The 22,669-nt window shown below is 42.0% G+C and overlaps 2 protein-coding genes across 3 annotated transcripts in view; both read left to right on the top strand.

The window, feature by feature from the left end:
* Window positions 1-22,669, top strand: part of LOC117540925 (SLAM family member 9-like) — a 133,938-nt gene that overhangs the window by 36,862 nt on the left and 74,407 nt on the right. The gene's annotated exons all lie outside the window — the stretch shown is intronic.
* Window positions 2,986-21,592, top strand: LOC117540920 (ATP-sensitive inward rectifier potassium channel 10-like). 2 transcript variants are annotated; one of them, XM_034207865.1, is made up of 6 exons: window positions 2,986-3,299; window positions 8,946-9,291; window positions 10,013-10,224; window positions 10,484-10,615; window positions 17,492-17,669; window positions 21,102-21,592. In XM_034207865.1, exons 2-6 carry the CDS (start codon window positions 8,946-8,948, stop codon window positions 21,494-21,496), a joined length of 1,263 nt encoding a protein of 420 aa, XP_034063756.1. In that variant the 5' UTR covers window positions 2,986-3,299; the 3' UTR covers window positions 21,497-21,592. The 2 variants fall into 2 exon arrangements, with proteins under 2 accessions (XP_034063756.1, XP_034063755.1); XM_034207864.1 differs by lacking the exons at window positions 17,492-17,669; window positions 21,102-21,592 and adding exons at window positions 11,137-11,314; window positions 14,180-16,812 and having other exon boundaries at window positions 2,992-3,299.

The raw sequence follows: 22,669 nt of genomic DNA on the forward strand, positions 1-22,669 counted from the left end.
ACCATACAAAATGGCTGATGCCTAACAGTCATAAAAAGTCTGAAGGAGTGCCCCCTGCACCCCGAAAGACCTCAGTCTCCTCAGCAGAAAGAGTCCGCTCTGTCCCTTCTTGTACAGAGCAGCAGAATTATCAGTCATTCATGTCATTTAGAGATTTTTGTTTCAGAAGGGGAATATCTGACAGATATATTCTGTCATGGTTACAGAGTAAACTGTAGAGAGATGAGTGAAACTGTAATATGTAGAAGTATACTTCATGCTAATGGACTCTACTTTGTGTTAATGAGAGGAAGGAGCAGAGATGACTAGGAGTTTGTTTTCAATATAGATTTGTTTTAGTTTACAGCCTCTCTGCGCATGCTTTAAGGGAGGCTAAGCATCTGATACGTGCAGATTGCATGTTTGCATCTGTGGCTACCACATCTGTTGTTTTGTGGTTGACTTTAGTTTCTAAAGAGGATGTTTAACCGGAAGGGAAGTTCACATGAAAGATGCTGTAAAGCTGCACTAGGTTTAGTAGGCTTTACAGTTTATCTCACAAATTCTCCCACTTTGCAGAAACAAGGCTAGACTACTCATTTAGTGACTGAATCTGTTAGGCTGTGTGTGTGAAAGTTACACCTTGTACCGCAGCCTCTGCCTCTGCATGAATTGGTGTGATGTGAAGTGCTTTGCAGGGTCGTAAAGACTGGATAAAGCGCTATATGAAATGCAGCTCACTTACTATTTAATGTGGGCTGTACACAACATATGCTGAATCTGTTGTGCAATCTATTGTGCAGTTCATCGAAGAGAGACCGATAGAGAGAGAGCTCTCTGATTGGCTAGTTCAGTTACATTTGTGTCGTTACCCTTTTTCTTTACATCTTTACTTCAAAATATCACAGGATCTCAAAGCTATCGGATCAGTTTTGTGTTTATCAAGATTTTCCAGTTTTATTAAGGCATGTAGATTCAGATGAAGCGATGCGAGAAAATACAACAAACACACAAACATGCCGCAAATAACACAGACAACAACGGAGACTCTGTCGTCTAGGCACTATAAAAGTGCAGCGTTTTTCTGTACTTGGTTGGTGTACCTTTTCACATTTTCTTCAAACATTTAAATGTTCTGTTATGGTGAAGATGTTTCCCTATTGTGTTGTGTTGATGTGCATGATGAACTCTCAAATCAGGAGCTATGAGAAGGGTATGCTGGTTCAGTTTGGGTCGGCCTTCTGTGAAGCTGATCCTGTGCTTTCCGGTCTTGCTGATGCTAATCATATACGAGCAGTCTTTGCAGTGCAACAGAGGAAGTGGAGGTTACTGATACGTGTCGACTTGTTCTCTGCTAATGCTGGGTCAGGGCTCCAAGACAAGAGCTAAGTTCCCTGTGTTGACATGCAATTACACAACTCCACTGAGGTGCTCATGAGGACAGAACTGAAAGGATGCTACACTGTGATGCATCAAAGACGGCCTCCATCTTTTCTTACATCATGCAATAGGTAGTTATGTAAGTAGGTAAGGCCACTCCTGAACTTTGCATCAGACTCTTCAGCACATTTAACTAAATGTCCTCATCAAGTCTGTCCACCTCTCCCTCTTTCAATTCAATTCTGCTTTGTCACCCTCTCCTGAGGCAGAATAAGGGTCCGTATTCACCTCACGGACGCCCCTCTTTATGTGTTTGAGCTTAACAGGACACTCCGTACGACGCTCTTGGACACAGCAAACGCTGGGTGCAGAAGTTATGAATAGGGGGCTCTGTGGTACCCCCCGAAAGAGGGTGTGTGTGAGTGGTGCAGGGGGTGGTCTGATGGGGCCGTTTGTTGCCATGTGAGCGTGTGCCAGAGTGCATTTGTATAGAATGTGCTTGTGAGGCCTCAAACGTGCATCTGTTGGTGTGTGTGTGTGAGTTTCTGTGCACATTTCAGGGAGTGTGATACAACTACAAATGCAATAAAACATGTTTTTTAAACTATATGTGAAACCCATTGTCACAAACCTGGGAGTACGGATTGATCGTGATTTTAAACTAGACAAACAGATTAACTCTGTGGTGAAATCCAGCTTCTTTCAGCTAAGACTTTTAGCAAAGGTCAAGCCTTTCCTTTCTTTTAATGACTTTGAGAAGATAATACATTGTTTTATATCCACTAAACTGGATTACTGCAATGCTCTTTATATTGGAGTGACCAAGGCTTCCCTGTCATGCCTACAGCTGGTCCAGAATGCTGCTGCACGCCTCTTTACAAGGACAGGCAGGCGTGAACATATTACGCCTGTACTCGCCTCTTTACACTGGCTACCAGTCCATTTTAGAATACAGTTTAAAATGTTGCTGTTCGCATACAAGGCCCTGAACGGTTTAGCCCCACCGTACCTGGCAGATCTTTTAAAACCATACACACCCACACGGTCACTGAGGTCTGCTGATAGACTCATTCTGGAAGTCCCAAAATCGAGGCTAAAGCAGCGGGGAGACAGAGCCTTTGCTGTTGCAGCTCCGAAGTTATGGAACAAATTACCCCTCCAGCTTAGACTTGCTCCAACTCTGCCTGTTTTTAAATCTCGCTTAAAAACCCACTTATTTTCCTTGGCTTTTACTGTACAGACCAGGTGACACTTGTGCTGTAAAATGTGGTTTTTATTTATTTATTTTTTACCTTACTAGTGTTTTGTATTGTTTTTACGTCATATAGGAGAGTTCTTTCAGTCTGTGGCTTCTGATCTGGTTTCATTGTCTCGTATTACATTTGTTTCATGTCCTGTCTGTTTTTATGTATTTATTTATGCTATGTTTTTATACACTTGTTGATGTACAGCACTTTGTTCAACTCTGTTGTTTTTAAATGTGCTATATAAATTAAATGGATTGGATTGGATTGGATATATGATTCTTTTATCCCATGTTGATGCATTTTTGGTCCCCTTTGCTATTCTGATTTGGACTGAGACCGCTGGGAGTGGCGATCAATTGTTACAGCAATTACACAGAGGCGAGGAGGACAACACAGGATTCCAGGAGAGAGGGAGAGACACGGAGGGAAAGAGTAACAGTGAGAGAGAGATGCCTCTTAGAAAGCCACGTCCTGTCTCTCTGGGGAGAATTTGCGAGCAGTGAGACCGGGCTGAGGGTCAGAGACAGAAGCCTGAAGAGCCAATGACTGTCTCCATAATTCTCCTCAATGGTGCATCAGTGCAGCGGGACGTTACTCAGCTGTGTGTGTGAGCAGGTGCAGGACAGCAGACATGAGGACCAGAGGCTCAACTCCCCTCTGCACAGCCTTTAGACTGTAATTCAATCTGTGAAGGTAAGAAACACATTTCTTAGACATACAAATGTTTTTCATGCCAACATTTATATGTGTTGTAATACATAAAGGAATTAACACGTGTCTTTTACACTTCAGGTACGTTCCTTGGTTCCTACCTGAATACCTGAATGTGTATATTGTAGTACAGATTTATGGCTTGATTTCATTTATGTTTTACATATTGAGTAATATACTGTTTTTATTTATATAAGTATTTATATTGCGTTATTTCCACTTGCAGTTTCATTGGTAAAAAAACACAACAGTAAAAACAAAGTACTAAAATATTCAATACATTTATAATTCAGTGCATTAAAGCTTTAAATGATTGTGATATTACTGACATTCACAGAAGCCACATTTCCATAATTGACCAACCCTGAGCTGTGAATATATGTCGTTATTTTTGTAATGTTCTAAAAATATAGAGGCAAAGTACATGAACCCTAACCCAAAGTAAAGCAGCACCAATTGTAGGTAATTAAACAAAACGATAATAGTTGTTTACCTCACGATGACACCTTGTTCACAGTTCAAATTCATAGTTTACGTGTTTATTTAAAGCTGCATTGTGAATTTGATGCAGAGATTTCAAAGTGTCACAAGATGGGCATCAGAGAGGAATTTGGAGAACTGACATCTGTCGTCAAATCCAATCAGAGCATTTGATTCTAGCGCTCACATCTGACAAACACTGCCAGTATTTCACATCTCGCATTTATTAAAATACACATAGAATTCTTATTTATTCTCCACGGCATCAATACAATTGAATAAAGCTACAAAAAGTTATTGACAAAAGAGATATTTGAGTTGAAATCAGTTCACAAAGTCAGAAAGAGGCAATGATTAGTTAACACTTAAAGGACTCTAGCGCTGCAGTATAATAAGTAAAAAAATACAAATAAATAATCCAAAATGTATTTTATTTCTTAGGCGCTGCAGAAACGCAATGGAATTACATTACGGGGCTTAATCATGTTTTATCCACGATGATTGTGTGAGTGTGTTTCAGTCTTTAAAGCTAATGAATGAAAACGTGATTATGCTTCTTTAAGAGCCCTCAATGATCTCAATTTATGACCTTTTTTGACAATTCAACAAGTTTCTTTATTATGTTTTATGTGTTGGCTGTTTTTAATCAGACACCAGGAGAAACTAGTATTGTAAAACACATATATAAGAACTACAGGAGAAAGTGTGTGAGACAAGGAGGTGGGGGGTACACAGAAGTTATCTGCTCAACAGATGTTTACAAATTAAGTGACAAATGATTTCAAACCTTTCACTCTTTTCTAATAAGACATCTTATTTTGGAACCTCATGTGATTCTGTTAATGCGGATAAAGGGAAATTATTTAAACTAACATCTGGGAAATAAAGAGAGAAGAGAGAGAGAGAGAGAGAGAGAGAGAGAGAGAGAGAGAGAGAGAGAGAGAGAGAGAGAGAGAGAGAGAGAGAGAGACAAGGAAAGATAAGGAAGGTAAGAGCACAAATAAACTCAAGGGAGGGAAAGAAAAAGTGTGTGTGTGTGTGTGTGTGTGTGTGTGTGGGAGATGAAGGGGGAAAACTACTCACTCCAGAATACTAACAAGGGCCTTTTGTCACAGACCTCTCTCTTCCTCCCTCCCTTCTTTTCACTCATCTCTCACACAAATCTTTTACAAATAATTGCACACAAACACATGCACACATGTAAGCCTTCAGTCACACACACACACACACACACACACACACACACACACACACACACACACACACACACACACACACACACACACACACATTCGTAGAAATACTTTTGTAATTGTAATCCCACTCTCACATAATCACACACACACACAGATGGATACAGAGTCGTTTTTGTCAATGGCGTCTTTTGTCTCCTTCATCTCGGCTGCTAACAAAGCATTCCTGTGTACAGAGAGGAGAGAGGGAAGGAAGCAAAGAGAGAGAAAGAGGAAAGGGAGAAAAAAGTGAAAGACTAGGGAGAGTGAGAGATCAGGAAAACATGCAGCGCTCCTTTTTTTGGCAAAATAAAAAGTTTTGATTCAGTTTTTGGATTCGGCTCAGTACAGTGAGGTTGTTGCCATGGATATGGAATACATCCTACTCGAGAGGTGGGTTTAAAATATTTCCCTCTCATTTCCTCACATTATCTGATGTGTGATTGTAGTTATTATTTTCCCGTTCTGGGAATGTGAGATTGGATGAGAAGGCGATGCACCGATGAAAGAGACGTTTTCAATGGTGTCTTTGTGGTTATGAAACTTTTGAGAGGCTCACCCTTGCATAATCACCAACGTGTGATGTAATTAAAGCTGTTATGCAAAGCGAGGTCAGCATTGTATAGAAGTCATTTTGATTAACACCATGCATGGCCAGATGTACGAGGACATCCCTGACTTTGGGTTGTTTTCTCAGCTTGTTTTGTTTTTGATCCATAGAGTTTTATTTTGCGAATACTTTTGTTCTTAAGTACAATTTTGAATGCGGAACGTATTTCTTCACTGTGGTATTACACAACTACTACTTCTACTTTCCATCTATTTTCTCAACTCTGCATGCACCAAAGTGCAACAGGTCGGTTTGACCTCCGGATTTGGATCATCATCATCATCATCATCATCATCATCAACATCATGATGTGGCTGAATGGGAGCAAAATACAGTCGTGAGCCGGGCATTCAGAGAGCAACACTTTGGCTCTTTTCCTGCCAAACTCTTCCTGCTGTCTAAAGTTACCAGTCAGAAGTTCACTCTTTGTCCACTAAAGGCCTCTCTGGTCTGAATCAACAGTTAAGCCTTAACAAAAAACGTTATCTAGATAAACGACAAAGATTTCTAACCTTAATTTATTCATTAAAGTTCTCCTCTTTTCTCCGGATGACAAATGAGACTCTGTGAGGAGGGGCTGTTGCGTTAATGCAGTGCATCTTCAGCCTAATTCGACTGTTTCTCCTTTTTCTCTTTCCCTCTCTTGTGGGTTATCTTCTGCTTACTGGCCTGCATGCTTTATCGGACGTAAGTGAGCGTATCAGATGTTCAGACTTACAGTAACTGTCTGTGTGTGACGGGTGAAACTGCATCTGCATGTACTGAAAGGGCACACATGAAAACATCCCACAGTGTCAAGCACTAAAAACACACTGTAAGATATTTATATGTATGAATATGTGCAGTTTTTAAGACAATAACACACTGGTTTGTCCTGTGAAAATAGCTCAGAATCCACCCTGCACTATCCCTAATGCACTTTAATAATCTTTATTCTAGCAGTAGGCCTAATGGTTCCCCTTTTTTGTTGTTGTTTGTTGTGTCTTCCTGGTCGAATGTACTTATTGTAAGTCGCTTTGGATAAAAGCGTCAGCTAAATGCAATGTAATGTAATGTAATGTAATGTCATTTTAAGATCAAAAAGATATCAACTGAACAGGAACAGCTTTTCGTTGGTGTTCACACTTGATATCAAGTGTTTCTTCCTGTATTCATGACACCACAATCTTCTACTGAAACACAGACAGACAGAGGCTGTAATCATAAACACACTAATTGTAAGATGGATAAAAGTTCAGGTTCTTAGTTTTTGTTTAATCCTCAAACACTCAAGTCAAGTATAAAATATGCTAATGGCTATCATGCTAAAAGTCTCCCAGTGACATCCACAGTATAACTTACCATCTCATCCTCTCAGTTAGCCTGTTAGCTAACATGTGCTAATGACCAGTTATCATTAGTAAATATGTTGCTAATGGGAATGTCCTTATTCCTCATTGGATAAATGCAATCTGAGACCTGAGAAAGGAACTTAGAAAACAAGGGGATCATTGAAGTGATTAGGATTCAGCATCTGGGGACAATGAACACTATTTAAGAGCAATTCATCTAAAAGCAATTCATCTAAAAGTTTTCAAGATATTTCCTAAATGAACCTGGTGGAACACCTGAACACCGACTAGTGTTGCTCAAAACCACTAGTATCGTTCAGTACACACACTATTTCCTTTCCTGTCTCACTTTCTGGTTTCATTTTGAATCATTTTGATCTACGTGCTGTTAACGGCTGCAAACTACACGTGGTATAAAATGTGTGCAAAAGGAGAAACACAAGTTTAGACATAGGGTATGTACTCTAAAGAAACCTTGGCTGTAAAAGCAGTAGTTTCTTCATACTGTATTTGTGTTCTCCATTCGGCAAACTGTGTGAAATGTTGACAACCACATTTGGAAATGCCTTTTTATCTTATCTGTTCAGAATCATAAAAAAACTACCCACTTCTTTATTATTCAACTCCCCATGGCACAATTGTGTGTTTTAGCAGCTTATGTAATTTATTCTAATGATCTTTCCACTGAGGGAAGACTGAAGGCTTGCTTTATACAAATTAAAAAGCGTTGGAAATCCCCCCAAACCCACCTCTCACCATGATGCAAAAGAGAGACGATGTGTACACTTCCGAAACCAACGATATAAACAAACAACTAACCCACTTTTAGCAGCAACTTCTCTCTTTCGTTTCTTCTATGTGACACAAAGCTGTAGCTCTGAGCGTTGCACTATAGTAGCTATATTGTTTAAGCATAACTTAATTTGTTTTGGGGTTGTTTGCCTTAAAAAACACTTGTCTCAGGATGCTTGAAGCAGCTGTGGGTCATCTTCGACACCTGATATTCTCGATTGAAGCTACTGACAGGATGCCTTTGATCTATTTAAGAAGGGACAATGCACATTATTCAAAATGAGCACTTGAGTTCATCATGTAAATGAGTATGCATTGAGTATGTTTCCTACAAATGGCAGGGTTTCAGGAACACTTCCAAAATCACAACGTGGGGTAAAACACACCGCGCACTCACACAAGGGTTTTTACCTGTTTGGGAAACTCCATTGACTTTATGCAAAGTGAGAATAGGGATACAGGATAGGAACATATTATTACAATACAATACAACGGGGCTTTATTGGCATGACCACAACAAATATACTTTCTGTTCTCAGGAAGATTACAAGCTAGAACAGTTTTATATAAGCTTCTTGTTTCTATCAAGTCGAGCCTGAAGCAATGGTTTTGGAGGCTGGGGTCCAATTGATGAGACATAAGTACACACCTCTGTAGACCGTAATATCATGCCTGAAAGATGTGGTGACCTTAGGAAACTTCCAATCAAGTTTCACCAAATTTAACAGAACATTGTAGCAAAAACGTAGAAGACACTTGAGTCCGTGTGCACGGCCTCTCAGGATTGCTTTGCCTATTAAACCTGCTTTATAATTCAACGTTACAGTTTCATGTTGACTTGCATGCTTGTTCTTTTTCTTTGATTTGCAACATATTTTTGATATTATCAATCACATGTTTCATTCAAAGTGTTCATTTGAGATGAGAGCTGTGAGAGTGAGAGCAGGTGCGTGTAGGGGAAGTTAGAAAACTAAAACAGTCATCATGCTACAGGATATCACACACACTGTATCAGATCATGAGGTTCTGCTGATGTTGAGAACACTGCAAGATGTTATAGAAAAGTTTTCATCGTAGAGACATTCTACCCCAAATCATCTCAAAAGAGCCTATACGCACTGGCCAGTTAGAAATGTTATTATCAAGAGAAATGATTTACTAGTCTTTCTTTGTTGTTCCCCAGATGACATCTGCCTCACCTCCTTCCTCTCGTAGCTCCTCTCCTCAGAATGTGTGCCACTCCCAGACACAGACAGATGTTTTAAAACCCTTACTGGGTGGCGGCGTATCCGGTGCGGGCGGGACTCTGAGGAAGAGGAGACGCGTCCTGTCCAAAGATGGACGAAGCAACGTGCGCATCGAGCACGTCAGCGGGCGAAGTGCTCTGTACATGCGTGACCTCTGGACAACTTTTCTGGACATGCAGTGGCGCTACAAGTTATTCTTGTTCACGGCTACGTTTGCAGGGACCTGGTTCCTGTTCGGGGTGCTGTGGTATCTGTTGGCACTGGTGCACGAAGACCTACTTGGTGAGAATGGGGGGGACTAAGGTTTAATGGGTACTTCCATGTGTCTTCCCAGAGAAACATATTTAGGTCATTTAGGTCAAGACCAAATTTCAGTTTATATTCCACATGGTAACTTGTTGCCAAACATCTGTTCATGTGACTTTGGACATGATAGCATGAACAGACAGTGCATTAAACATCTCGAGCGTCCTTCACACAAAATAAAAAGCACACAGCTCTGAGAAGTGGGCGTCAATTAGAGTGGTGTAAAGTAAAGTGTGATATTATCAGCAGGAGGTGTTGAAGTCGGTGTCTGGAAAACATGACATTTAACGATCTATAATCTCTATATCCTTGTATGCACTTGCATTGGGGGTGAGTGTTATTTCTTATAGTGTTGTAAAGACATGAGGTTGTTGATGCAAATTGCATTTCCTGGGCCTAGTCTTGAGCTTAAACTAAACTAAAATTAGACATTAAACATCTGCATATCTCAAATATGCTCACCCCCACTTCCTCTAAATATCACTTCTTCTTACGCTTGCTCAACTTACCGGCATACAAGTTATAAAAAGTACTGTAATGACAAATAGCAATAGCATATTTTCAAGGCAGACACTTGTTTACTCTTCCCTCGAAATGTATAGTTTTTAAGACATAACAATGGCCAGTGTTAGCGTACAGAGTTAGAGAACAAAACAAAAACACAATATCACAAAAATAACTTTGTATATTTCCCCAGAATTCGACCCTCCATCAAATCACACACCCTGTGTGATGCAGGTGCAAACCCTGACGGGGGCTTTCCTCTTCTCCCTGGAGACCCAGACCACCATTGGTTATGGTTTTCGATGCATCACTGAGGAATGTCCAGTAGCCATCATCCTCCTCATCGTCCAGCTGGTGCTCACTATGCTGATGGAGATCTTCATCACCGGTACCTTCCTAGCCAAGGTAGCCAATGCGTAAATATTTAACTGCCAAGTATTGTATATTTACATAGAACTTTGCTGTTTTCTTAATAATTGCTGCAAAAAGTGAAAGAGAATGAGTTTTTCTCCAATAAAAAGCACTTTGAAGTTTTTGAAGCACAACTGCAGGCAATTCTTGAACAGGCATTCATCTGTTCCTATGTTGAGCGCAAAACTCCTCAACAAGTTTTATCAAAGATGATCTGACTAAAACCTGAATGTATTGACCTGTCCCTGCTTAGATTGCACGGCCAAAGAAGCGAGGGGAGACGGTGAAGTTTAGCCAGCATGCTGTGGTGTCGACCCACGAAGGGCGACCCTGCCTGATGATCCGGGTGGCCAACATGCGCAAGAGTCTCCTGCTCGGGTGTCAGGTAAATGTGCATTGAGACAGAGTACACTGTAGATGAACAGATATTAAAGATCTCCTCATGCTATTTTCAGGCATATATTATGGGTCTCAGATATGTACAAATACATAAAAAACATGTCTATGATGTGTTTTGCTCAAAATAGTACAGGTTAGCTCTGAGTGTTAGTAATGCTTGCTAATGTAAACTGTAGAGACCATATTACGTCCAACATACGTCTGGCATTGTTTCTGATAGGGCCGTGGGTGAAAGCCAGCCCACATTTACGATATTACGTCATATCGGAAGCAAATATGGATCAGCTCCATTTTCCCCCCGTTTTTAGAGATTTGGGTACGGAGGAAAAGAGAGAGGGTTTTGTTTTCTGACACTTTGTGAGTTCCCTGACTCACCGGGGACACATATCTATGTATAAAAGACATCAAAAAGTGCATTTTGCATGGTAGGAGACCTTTAATACAACTTCTACTATAAATGTAAGGATGTGTACGAACAATTTGTCAAACTTTGACCAACTCTCCCAGGTGACTGGAAAACTGCTCCAGACTTCTCTGACCAAGGAAGGCGAGACAGTTCGTCTGGACCAGAGGAACGTGCCCTTTGAAGTGGACATGTCCAGCGACAGCCCCTTCCTCATCCTGCCCCTCACCTTCTATCACATCATAGATGAAAACAGCCCGCTGAGAGCCTGGGCAGCCAAGGGTAAGTTTATCTCAATCTTGACACCCATTGGCTGAGTTTTGAGAGTTCTGTCAGGGTTTGAGTTTTGTGTGTCTAGTTTTGGAGTTATTTTGCTGTTCTGTCCTCCCTGTCGTTAGTTTCCCTGGTGTGTCTGATTGTCTGATTGTGTTCACCTGTTGCCCTTGTGTTTCTCCTTCCCTGCCCGGCTGTGTCTCGTCTCATGATTACCCCTCCCTGTATTTAGTCTTGTCTCTTCCTGTGTTCGGTGTCAGTTCTTTGTTTATTTTTCCCGTCTCCCTCCATGTCAGTCATCGTCAGCTTTTTGTATGGTATCTTCCTTGTGCTTCCTTTGTGTTTTTTGCCATGTTTTTGCCCTCAGCTTTTAAAATAAAGCTCGCTTTTGTTTTCTAGACCAACTTTTTTTGTAGTCTGCATTTGGGTCCTACCTTTCCAAAACCGTAACAGAATGAACCGACCGTCTCAAGTCTCCTCTCAAGTTCCTTCTCAAGTCCCCTCTCGAGTCTCTTCTCGAGTCCCCTCTCTAGTCCCCTCTCAAGTCCCCTCTCGAGTCACCTCTCAAGTCCCCTCTCAAGTTACCTCTCAAGCTCCCTTTCGAGTCCCCTTTCAAGTCGTCTCTCAATTCTCCACTCAAGTCCCCTCTCACGTTTCTTCTCAGGTCCCCTCTCGAGTCTCTTCTCGAGTCACCTCTCAAGTCTCCTCTCGAGTTCCCTCTCAAGTCTCCTCTCGAGTTCCCTCTCAAGCCTCCTCTCGAGTCTCCTCTCGAGTCCCCTCTCAAGTTCCTTCTCAAGTCCCCTCTTGAGTCTCTTCTCGAGTCCCTTCTCGACTCCCCCCTCGAGTCCCCTCTCGAGTCTCCTCTCAAGTCCCCTCTCGAGTCACCTCTCAAGTCCCCTCTCAAGTCACCTCTCAAGTTCCGTCTCGAGTCCCCTTTCAAGTCATCTCTCAAGTCTCCTCTCGAGTCTCCTCTCGAGTCCCCTCTCAAGTTCCTTCTCAGGTCCCCTCTCGAGTCTCTTCTCGAGTCACCTCTCAAGTCTCCTCTCGAGTTCCCTCTCAAGCCTCCTCTAGAGTCTCCTCTCGAGTCCCCTCTCAAGTTCCTCTCGAGTTTCCTCTGGAGTCCTCTTTCAAGTCATCTCTCGAGTTCCCTCTCAAGTCACCTCTCAAGTCTCCTCTCGAGTTCCCTCTCGAGTCTCCTCTCAAGTCCCCTTTCAAGTCACCTCTTGAGTCCCCTCTCAAGTCCCTACCCAATGTCCTGGTCCGTTGGAGGTTCCTCTGGGGGTCCTGCCAACTCCATGTCCTGTCCCATTGGGGGTCCCGCAGACTACTCTTCTGCCAGGGGTCCAGCCAACCCTATGTCCTTTGCCGTTGGAGGTCCCGCCGACTACTCTTCTGCCGGGGGTCCTGCCAACCCTATGTCCTGTGCCGTTGGAGGTCCCGCCGACTACTCTTCTGCCGGGGGTCCTGCCAACCCTATGTCCTGTGCCGTTGGAGGTCCCGCCGACTACTCTTCTGCCGGGGGTCCTGCCAACTCTATGTCCTGTGCCGTTGGAGGTCCAGCCGACACCTGTTTCGTCGGGGGTCCTACCAACTCCATGTCCTGTTCTGTTTGGGGTCCCACTGACACCAGCCCATGTTCCATCCAGGGTCCCGTCTACGCCTGACCCGCCAGGGGTTCCACCAGCTCCTGCCTGTCCTTGTGCCCGGCCCCTGAGTTCCCCAGCCGTGGTCTTTGCCCTCGAGCCAGGCCCCCTGACTTTTCAAACTCTGCCTTGCCCCCGGGCCGTCCGCCCGAGACCCCCTCCATGGACTCTGCCTTGCCCCCGGGCCGTCCGCCCGAGACCCCCACCATGGACTCTGCCTTGCCCCCGGGCCGTCCGCCCGAGAACCCCTCAATGAACTTTGCCTTTCCTGGGCTGTCGATCCAGACCCGTCCTCCGGACCTCCTGAAATATGTTTCAGCATTACTACGTCGAAAACTGTTCCAATACAAATATTTCTTATATCAATATTTTAAAAAGGTAGGACACTGGTTAATAATAGTGTAACGTGTTCAAGTAACCAAGGGATATAGTAGTTATCAAATAAGTATAAGATGTGCACAGTTATGTAATGCACTGTTGTTGGGGGGAGAGACCGCTGCTTCCATATGAGTGTGAGTGTACGGCAGGCATGGAAAAGTCATATTCAGTGCGGTTTATTGCTACTGTATCCGTAGCACCCCACGCAATAGTTGGGACTGTGTACTGACGTCAGTAAAAATGTTTTGCCCCCCCAAGCGCAAATGTCAAACTCCGCAGGGGCTTTATTTCAGGTGTTCAATACTACTGGGACCATGGGCGTCACAGCCATTATATGATTAGTTTAGACCCCCCCACTTTTACCATGTGGAATGTCCGTGCATCGGTCTCTCCACTCGCCGCTCTTTGTAGAGCGCTGTGTCAGTGCTTCATTATCAAATCCATTCCACTTGCTTATTGTGAGAATAGGGTTAGGTTCAGCCTCCTGACAGCCTGGTGTTCTTTTGTCTGGTTGTGCTCGACATCAGGCTGCGGAATCTCCTCCCTGAAGGCTGGAGGGTGAAGAGGCAGTTGGAGGGATGAGTGGGGTCACCCACAATGCTGAGTGCCCTGCGGGTGAGGCGGGTCTTGTAAATGTCCAGGAGTGATGGGAGTGAGGCACCGAGTTGCAACCTTCCCTGTCCATTGATTTTTACTAGGAATTTGTATCACCTGTATCAAGATACAAACAAAATGTGGACCTGCTTTTACCAACGTTACTCTTATTACCACTGGTGGTCCAGAGTGGGCCTTTACATTTTGTATTTATCATGAATCTTGTGTTCCTCTCTTTCATTTTTCATTTTGCCTCCAGGTGGGGGCTGGACAGATCCAGAGCTGGCGGACTTTGAGCTGTTGGTGATCATGAGTGCAACAGTTGAACCGACCTCCGCTACCTGCCAGGTGCGCACCTCCTACCTGCCGGATGAGATTCTGTGGGGTTATGAGTTCCCCCCTGTCGTCTCTCTCTCTCCATCAGGCAAATACGTAGCGGACTTCTCCTTCTTCGACAAAGTGGCCAAGACGAAGACCACGCCCATCTTCAAACCCTCCAGCCCCCAGCCTGGGTACCAGTGCAACGGGGGCGGGGCCGCGCCTGAGGTGTCTGATCCGGAGAAGATTCGCCTGGAGCAGAGCTACAGGGAGAGAGGAGAGGAACGTGGCCGAGCCAGAGACACTCCTCTCAGTGTTCGCATCAGCAACGTGTGAACAGATGAAACTATTTGAAAAGACAGAGTTCAATGTCAGAAGCAAATGAATGAAAACAACATATCACCTTTTGAAATCAAGGTTTTTTGGTAGCAACAGAACCTGCAGAAAGGAAAACATGAAAGACTGTGGACTGCTGTGGTCAACTTTAAGCTCGTCATGCTGTGATGATACATGTTTTACACTGGGTTGACTTTACTCAGATTACAGCATAACACACTGCCTAACTACAGCTACTGTATATTAATACTGTATATTACTAACTAAGAACAGAACAGGTTGGATTATACATTAGCAGAGAAAAACACAAAATGACAGAACAGTATGTTGAGAGGTGAGACAGGGTGAACCTTTGAAAAAACAAGAATAATACACTCGTGTAATCGCTAAACATTTATAAAAAGTCTTGAGTTTCATCTCTGTTTTTTATTATTAGTATAAAAAACACCAATGAGTAATTCTGAACCGGTAAAGCAGAAATCCCCCTGAACTCCCTGAACTCCCTGAACTCCCTAAACTCCCACAACACTGTCATGAAAATGTTATGAAAAATACAGAAATACTTGAGAAAATACACAAACAAAATACCACTTGCTGTAATAGGTTAGATAAAGCACTTTCTGTTGAGATGATGGAGCACAACTGTAATGTAAACCCATTTCAGATTGAATATTTAGTGTACATAATGCTCTGTATCTGTTGATGGTCGGGGCATTTATTTGTTGCTGTTATTGACAGAGTTAGCACTTTATATAAGTACATGATGTACATTTGCACCTTAGAAAGATTAGCTTTGGAATATATGATTGTTATTACGACTAAAAGCACATACAAATTAAATATCTAGAGTTTTAAAGTAGTCAGAAAATACTTATATAAATGTAAATGCTTCCTTCCTGCTAAGCTAACTGGAATTACAGTTTCTCTGTCTCAGTGACTTTAGAAAAACTGACATGTGAATGAGATGACGTTTGAAGATAAGGACATCATAAACCAACCAGCCTAACAATGAAACCTGGTTACAACTTAAAGGGTTCAAAGTCTGAAGCCTGCATGGGGAAGAGAGGGCAAATAAAAAATGAGTGTGTGTGATATAAACTCTCTCTGGAGGGATTATTTGCAGACCATTTACATGCACACACCTATAACAAATGAAAAGGGAAAACCATCAAAAGCATAATAGGGCCTCTTTAATGCGAGTTATACAGTAAAATGAAAATCCAATGTAATTCAAAAAGGCAACCATATATCCAAGGAAAGAAATGCTTTAAAATAAAGAAGTCAAGGAGGGAAAAATGCTCCGGCTCTGACCTGGTTTGCTGCTCCATCTTTATGGTCCTCAGACTCATCCTGCTTCAATGCTTGTTCAGCTTCCTTCTTCCTCCTCTCTCTCCAAACACATCCCTCTTCCTTCTTTCCCAAGGCCACGCCCCCTTCCACCCAGTGGCAGACAGGTTGTTGTAGGTTGCAAATGTGACTGTCAGCATTGTAAGCTTGCCTTTCCCTGGGATTTATGATTTACTAACTTTATCAAACTAATAGGGAACACTTTTTCGTAGCCCTTTTACATTTTTCAGAGGTGAGTGCAGAGAATGTGAAAGTTATGTTGTATGTGAGTCTGTGACTGAAAATGATTTTATTCTGATGGGAATGTGTGCCATTAATGAGGATGAATATTATGACTATGTTGGAAATTGAATGTAAATGTTAAATTGTATTGAATTAACATCGAGCCCTGGAATGTAAATAGTGTTTAAGAGAGAGGAAAATAGATGAACCTCTAAAAAAAGTGCTTTAATAAAGCTGGTTATGTGTTTTAAAGGCAAAGTCGAATCATGTCATGGAAAGCAAATATGGACACAGGCGGATTTCAAAGAAATTAGCAATAAAGCTTTGCTGAGAGGAAACTGACAAAACGCTGTGACTTTCTGCATACAGGACAGCAGAAAGCTTACACACCTTCCGGCGCAGACTGAAAACTCATCTCTTTCGACTCCACCTCGAGCAATAGAATTATTAACAAAGCACTTATATACTAATAAAGGACTGGCTTATCTAAAGCCAGTTGAGTAGCACTTGAAATGTTTGGCTCTATGAAACCTGATGTACTTATATGATTCTGTTTTCTTCAAGGTTGTGTCTTCCTGGTCGAACGTACTTATTGTAAGTCGCTTTGGATAAAAGCGTCAGCTAAATGCAATGTAATGTAATACAGCACATTTGCAGAATGAAGTTGTTTGTTTCAGTTCTCTTTGTCGTTTATGAGCTTTATTTTATGTGAATCACAAGGTAAGAACATCAACTTGATTTGTTTTCACAGTCAAAGTTGTTGTATTGTAGCACTACTTAAACAATATAAGATTAGGTTAGCTCTGAGTGTTATCAATGCTTGCTAATGTAAACAAAGACTATATTACGTCCAAAATACGTCGGGCATTGTTTCTGATAGCAACGTTTCTGATAGGGCCGTGGGTGTAAAGCCAGCCCACATTTCCGATATTACGTCATATCGGACACAAATCTGGATCAGCTCCGTTGTTCCCCCGTTTTTAGAGATTTGGGTACGGAGGAAAAGAGAGAGGGTTTTATTTTCTGACACTTTGTGAGTTCCCTGAGACACCGTGGACACATCTTTATGTATAAAAGACATCAAGTCAAAGTCAACTTTAATGTAAATCTTTCTGTGTGTTTGTACAGACAGAGAGATTGAAAATATCATTTCCAACAATCCCGAATACAAAAATACAATAATACAAATATACAAATGCGTATACAAATATGTATAGGCTATCCTATATATATATACAATCAACAGACACAAGTGCATTTTGCATGGAAGGAAACCTTTGATACAACTTCTACTATAAATGTAAGGATGTGTACGAACAATTTGTCAAACTTTGACCAACTCTCCCAGGTGACTGGAAAACTGCTCCAGACTTCTCTGACCAAGGAAGGCGAGACAGTTCGTCTGGACCAGAGGAACGTTCCCTTTGAAGTGGACATGTCCAGCGACAGCCCCTTCCTCATCCTGCCACTCGCCTTCTATCACATCATAGATGAAAACAGCCCGCTGAGAGCCTGGGCAGCCAAGGGTACGTTTATCTCAATCTTGGCCCCCATTGGCTGAGTTTTGAGAGTTCTGAGAATATTTAGCCTCTTGGGTCAAGGGGCTTTATTTCAGGTGATCAATACTACTGGGACTGCAAATGGAAACCAGATTGCTTCAATACCTTGATCTTGTCTGGCCGTTGCCTGCAGTTATAGAGATAACATTACTTAGAAATCATGTGACAGAATGCATTTCCGCTTTTCAGTGTTTGGTGAGCTAAAATGATATGATAAGATTACATTTAGCTTGAGTCTTAACTTGCTGTAAATTGAGATGACCTTCCATTTGTAATCTCACTTTATTTGTAAAATAAAGAGAGGCAAAACTTATTGTTTTTTTTCTCATTTTAACTTCCAACCTTTGTACCTACCAGCTTTATCTCTTACCAATACCAACTTTCCTTAGTCAAAGTCAAAGTCAGTCGAAGTCAACTTTAATGTACATTTTTCTGTGTGTTTGTACAGACAGAGGTCGAAATAATGTTTCCAACAATCCCGCAAAAATACAAAATATAATAATATAAATATACAAATATGTATAATTATGTATATCCTCTATATATACAATCAACAGACACATTTACACATATGCACACATTAAAATAAAACACAACAATCAATATATACAAACAGGGACGCGGGAAGACAGTCAGAGTTGGGGCTGCGGCGTGCGGGTGAGGTGGGAGGGGGATTAATTTTTAAATATTGAAGTTAAAAGCATCAATCTGGTGCATTTAGAGCAAAATTAAGAGATCTATGGATAACTGTTTTCAATGTATTCTCTCTGGCTGTCCATCTCATAATGTACACATAGAAACTAGCTGTCAATAGGAATATAATTCAGAAGAATTATAATATCATGCAAAAATCTGTCTCAAAAAGAGGTTGCACATTTGAATTCAGGTGTTGTTATGGCAACGTCAGTGGCTAAACAGCCACATGTACTGCTGCAAATACGTTCAAACATGCTGTCGGCATGTAAAGCAGTGGCAACTATGCCACCATTTCAGCTGACTTTTTCTCAGAAATACTGTCACATAACATCCATATATTTCAGTGCTAGGTTGATGCTTAGCTAAGCTAACTATGAAACACTTTAACTGACAGGACTCTGGATCAACGGTGTACTGTAAGGTAGCTTCATGTCGAACAGTCAACATTTTCCAGAGAGCTTTCTTTGAAATCACCAGGTAACGCTAAAAAACATTACATTTAGAATGTATGACAAAGTGTTTATTTAATATCTCTGGCTAGCTATAGCTACTTGCTAACGGTATAGCTTACCCCCGCGATTCAAAGTAACGTCAACGTAGCTGTAATTTATGCTTTGCTTACATGTTCGCATAACTTGGAAGTTACTGACATTTACATACCTTGTTTACCTGGCTCAAGTAGTGGCTCTGGGGTTGTTGTGTGAGCCACCACTTGAGAATTGTCGTATTTTTTAAGAAAACATTTTCTTATGTCCATCTTCAAAAACTCTGAGTCCGACTGACAGTTTAAACATTGTCACAGGATAGGTACCTGTCAGCCAATAAGACACGTTTATTTCCATGCAACTCTCTGGTTGATCTGGTGTCTTGCCTCTGTTGCATTCACTGAACACGAGAAATTACAATTCTGCCGTCCTCTCATGATGAGGTTCAGGTAAAGCACGGTTAATGTATTATATTATTAAGGGAGAATTGTCCGGGGCTACAGAAAAAACATTCGAGGCTTTGGTAGTGTATAATAACGTCATATTAAATGCAGTCATTTGGTATAGCAACAGCTTTTGAGAGCAGTGCATTCATCGGTGTTCGTTTTAATGCTGCCAGTTTGTTGACGGCCTGTGTGTTGATGGGACTTCTCATGCTCCCTAAATGTTTCCCCTGCTTTTCGCCAGTTCTTAAATCCTCCTTTCACAAAACTCCCATCTCTGATCTTGTCTGCACTGAAACAGAAGAAGCACACTGCATTAGCACTTTCTCTTATTATTTAGTGAAGCTTTTTATAGACTGCTTACACTAAAATGCTAACTCAAAAATAGTAACTCAAAGTAAAACTTTTGTATTGATTTGTTTAGTGAACTTTTTGGCGTTGCAGTTACAACTTTCCGCCAACAGATGGGGGTGCTGCAGCCCCCTCAGCACCCCCCCTTCCCACGTCCCTGTATACAAAATATCAAAAATAACGGTCACTTAAATATGTTAGGGAATGTACATAGTGCAAGATTGTCCATAGCACCCTTATTGATCTGTGCAATACCATGAAGCCATTGGCAGGACTCCTGTATCAAGATACAAACAAAATGTGGACCTGCTTTTACCAACATTACTCTTAATTAGGGCTGTCAAACGATTAAAAAATGTAATCAGATTAATCACAGTTTAAAAATTAATTAATCATGATTAATCACCATTCGAACTATTTTCCAAAATATGCCATTTATTTATGTATATTGTTGTGGGAATGGAAAGAAGGCGGATATATCCATTTAACATACAGTATCTAGGCCTATGTTTATTATAACATTTTCTGCGTGTCAAAATGAAAGACAACCCACACACCTATCAATCATCAAACCGTGGGGTCTTAATTCATTACGTGTTGATTTCTATCAACGGGGGAGTACTTCAGGAAAGTCGACGGAGGGGGGGGGGGGGGGGGGGGCGGCGGCTCGTGGAGTACTTCTTGACCACAGAGTGTGAACGTTGTGATCAGCTGTTTTAGCGCAGTTCTCCAGTGAAGGGGGGGAGGGGGAGAGAGTCTCCCTCCGCAGCCGGTTGGCGTAGTTTTGGCACAATTCCGTTGTACAGACCGACATTAACAGCAGCCCTGTCTGTGCACACGGAGACCGACTCTGTCGTCCGGTGATCTAACCGCCTTCTGGAAAAGCTTCACAAGTACGTCGGTACGCAAATGCGCTTTGTGACACAAGTGACGGTACGCATTTCAGATTACGCACATAACCTGCGTACCAGTTATGTGCACCCCTGTACTACAGCAAAAGTATTCTCCGTCGGGAGTCGGGACTTCCTGCAACAACACCACGCCGTTATCAAAGATGTTCTATTGAGAATGTTACTAACTGCTGTCTGTGCAATTTACCCCGCGCGAGTTGGCAGACTTTATTTTGCTTACTTTAACATCATTTTTCATGGTGGGGCTAAGCCATTTCTTGGTATGGGTGTAGCCTACCCCAGCCATACCCTGGCGCTGCCACTGGTGGCACGTATGGGGCGGGCCATTCTGCACATGCGTTAAATGCGTTAAATATTTTAATTTTTAACGCAATTCATTCAAAAAATTAATTACCGCCGTTAACGCGATAATTTTGACAGCACTACTCTTAATACCACTGGTGGTCCAGAGTGGGCCTTTAAGTTGTGTATTTATCATGAATCTTGCTTTCCTTTCTTTCATTTTGCCTCCAGGTGGGGGCTGGACAGATCCAGAGCTGGCGGACTTTGAGCTGTTGGTGATCATGAGTGCAACAGTTGAACCGACCTCCGCTACCTGCCAGGTGCGCACCTCCTACCTGCCGGATGAGATTCTGTGGGGTTATGAGTTCCCCCCTGTCGTCTCTCTCTCTCCATCAGGCAAATACGTAGCGGACTTCTCCTTCTTCGACAAGGTGGCCAAGACGAAGACTACGCCCATCTTCAAACCCTCCAGCCCCCAGCCTGGGTACCAGTGCAACGGGGGCGGGGCCGCGCCTGAGGTGTCTGATCCGGAGAAGATTCGCCTGGAGCAGAGCTACAGGGAGAGAGGAGAGGAACGTGGCCGAGCCAGAGACACTCCTCTCAGTGTTCGCATCAGCAACGTGTGAACAGATGAAACTATTTGAAAAGACAGAGTTCAATGTCAGAAGCAAATGAATGAAAACAACATATCACCTTTTGAAATCAAGGTTTTTTGGTAGCAACAGAACCTGCAGAAAGGAAAACATGAAAGACTGTTGACTGCTGTGGTCAACTTCAAGCTATGCAGTACCTTTGCTGAGATGATACATGTTTTACACTGGGTTGACTTTACTCAGATTACAGCATAACACACTGCCTAACTACAGCTACTGTATATTAATACTGTATATAACTAACTAAGAACAGAACAGGTTAGACTATACATTAGCAGAGAAAAACACAAAATGACAGAACAGTACGTTGAGAGGTGAGACAGGGTGAACCTTTGAAAAAACAAGAATAATACACTCGTGTAATCGCTAAACATTTATAAAAAGTCTTGAGTTTCATCTCAGTTTTTATTATTAGTATAAAAAACACCAATGAGTAATTCTGAACCGGTAAAGCAGAAATCCCCCTGAACTCCCTGAACTCCCTGAACTCCCTAAACTCCCACAACACTGTCATGAAAACTTTATGAAAAATACAGAAATACTTGAGAAAATACACAAACAAAATACCACTTGCTGTAATAGGTTAGGTAAAGCACTTTCTGTTAAGATGATGGAGCACAACTGTAATGTAAACCCATTTCAGATTGAATATTTAGTGTACATAATGCTCTGTATCTGTTGATGGTCGGGGCATTTATTTTTGCTGTTATTGACAGAGTTAGCACTTTATATAAGTACATGATGTACATTTGCACCTTAGGAAGATTAGCTTTGGAATATATGATTGTTATTACGACTAAAAGCACTTGAACATTAAATATCTTGCGTTTTAAAGTAGTCAGAAAATACTTATATAAATATAAATGCGTCCTTCCTACAAAGCCAACTGGAATGACAGTTTCTCTGTCTCAGTAAACTAACTGAGATAACGTGCAAATGAGATGACGTTTGAAGATAATGACATCATAAACCAACCAGCCTAACTTTGAAACCTGGTTTTAACTTACAGGGTTCAAAGTCTGAAGCCTGCATGGGGAAGAGAGGGCAAATAAAAAGCGAGTGTGGAGGGATTATTTGCAGACCATTTGCATGCACAAAAACCTATAACAAATGAAAAGGGAAAACCATCAAAAGCATAATAGGGCC

This window comes from Gymnodraco acuticeps, unplaced genomic scaffold, assembly GCF_902827175.1.
Source record: "Gymnodraco acuticeps unplaced genomic scaffold, fGymAcu1.1, whole genome shotgun sequence".
NCBI lineage: Eukaryota > Metazoa > Chordata > Actinopteri > Perciformes > Bathydraconidae > Gymnodraco > Gymnodraco acuticeps.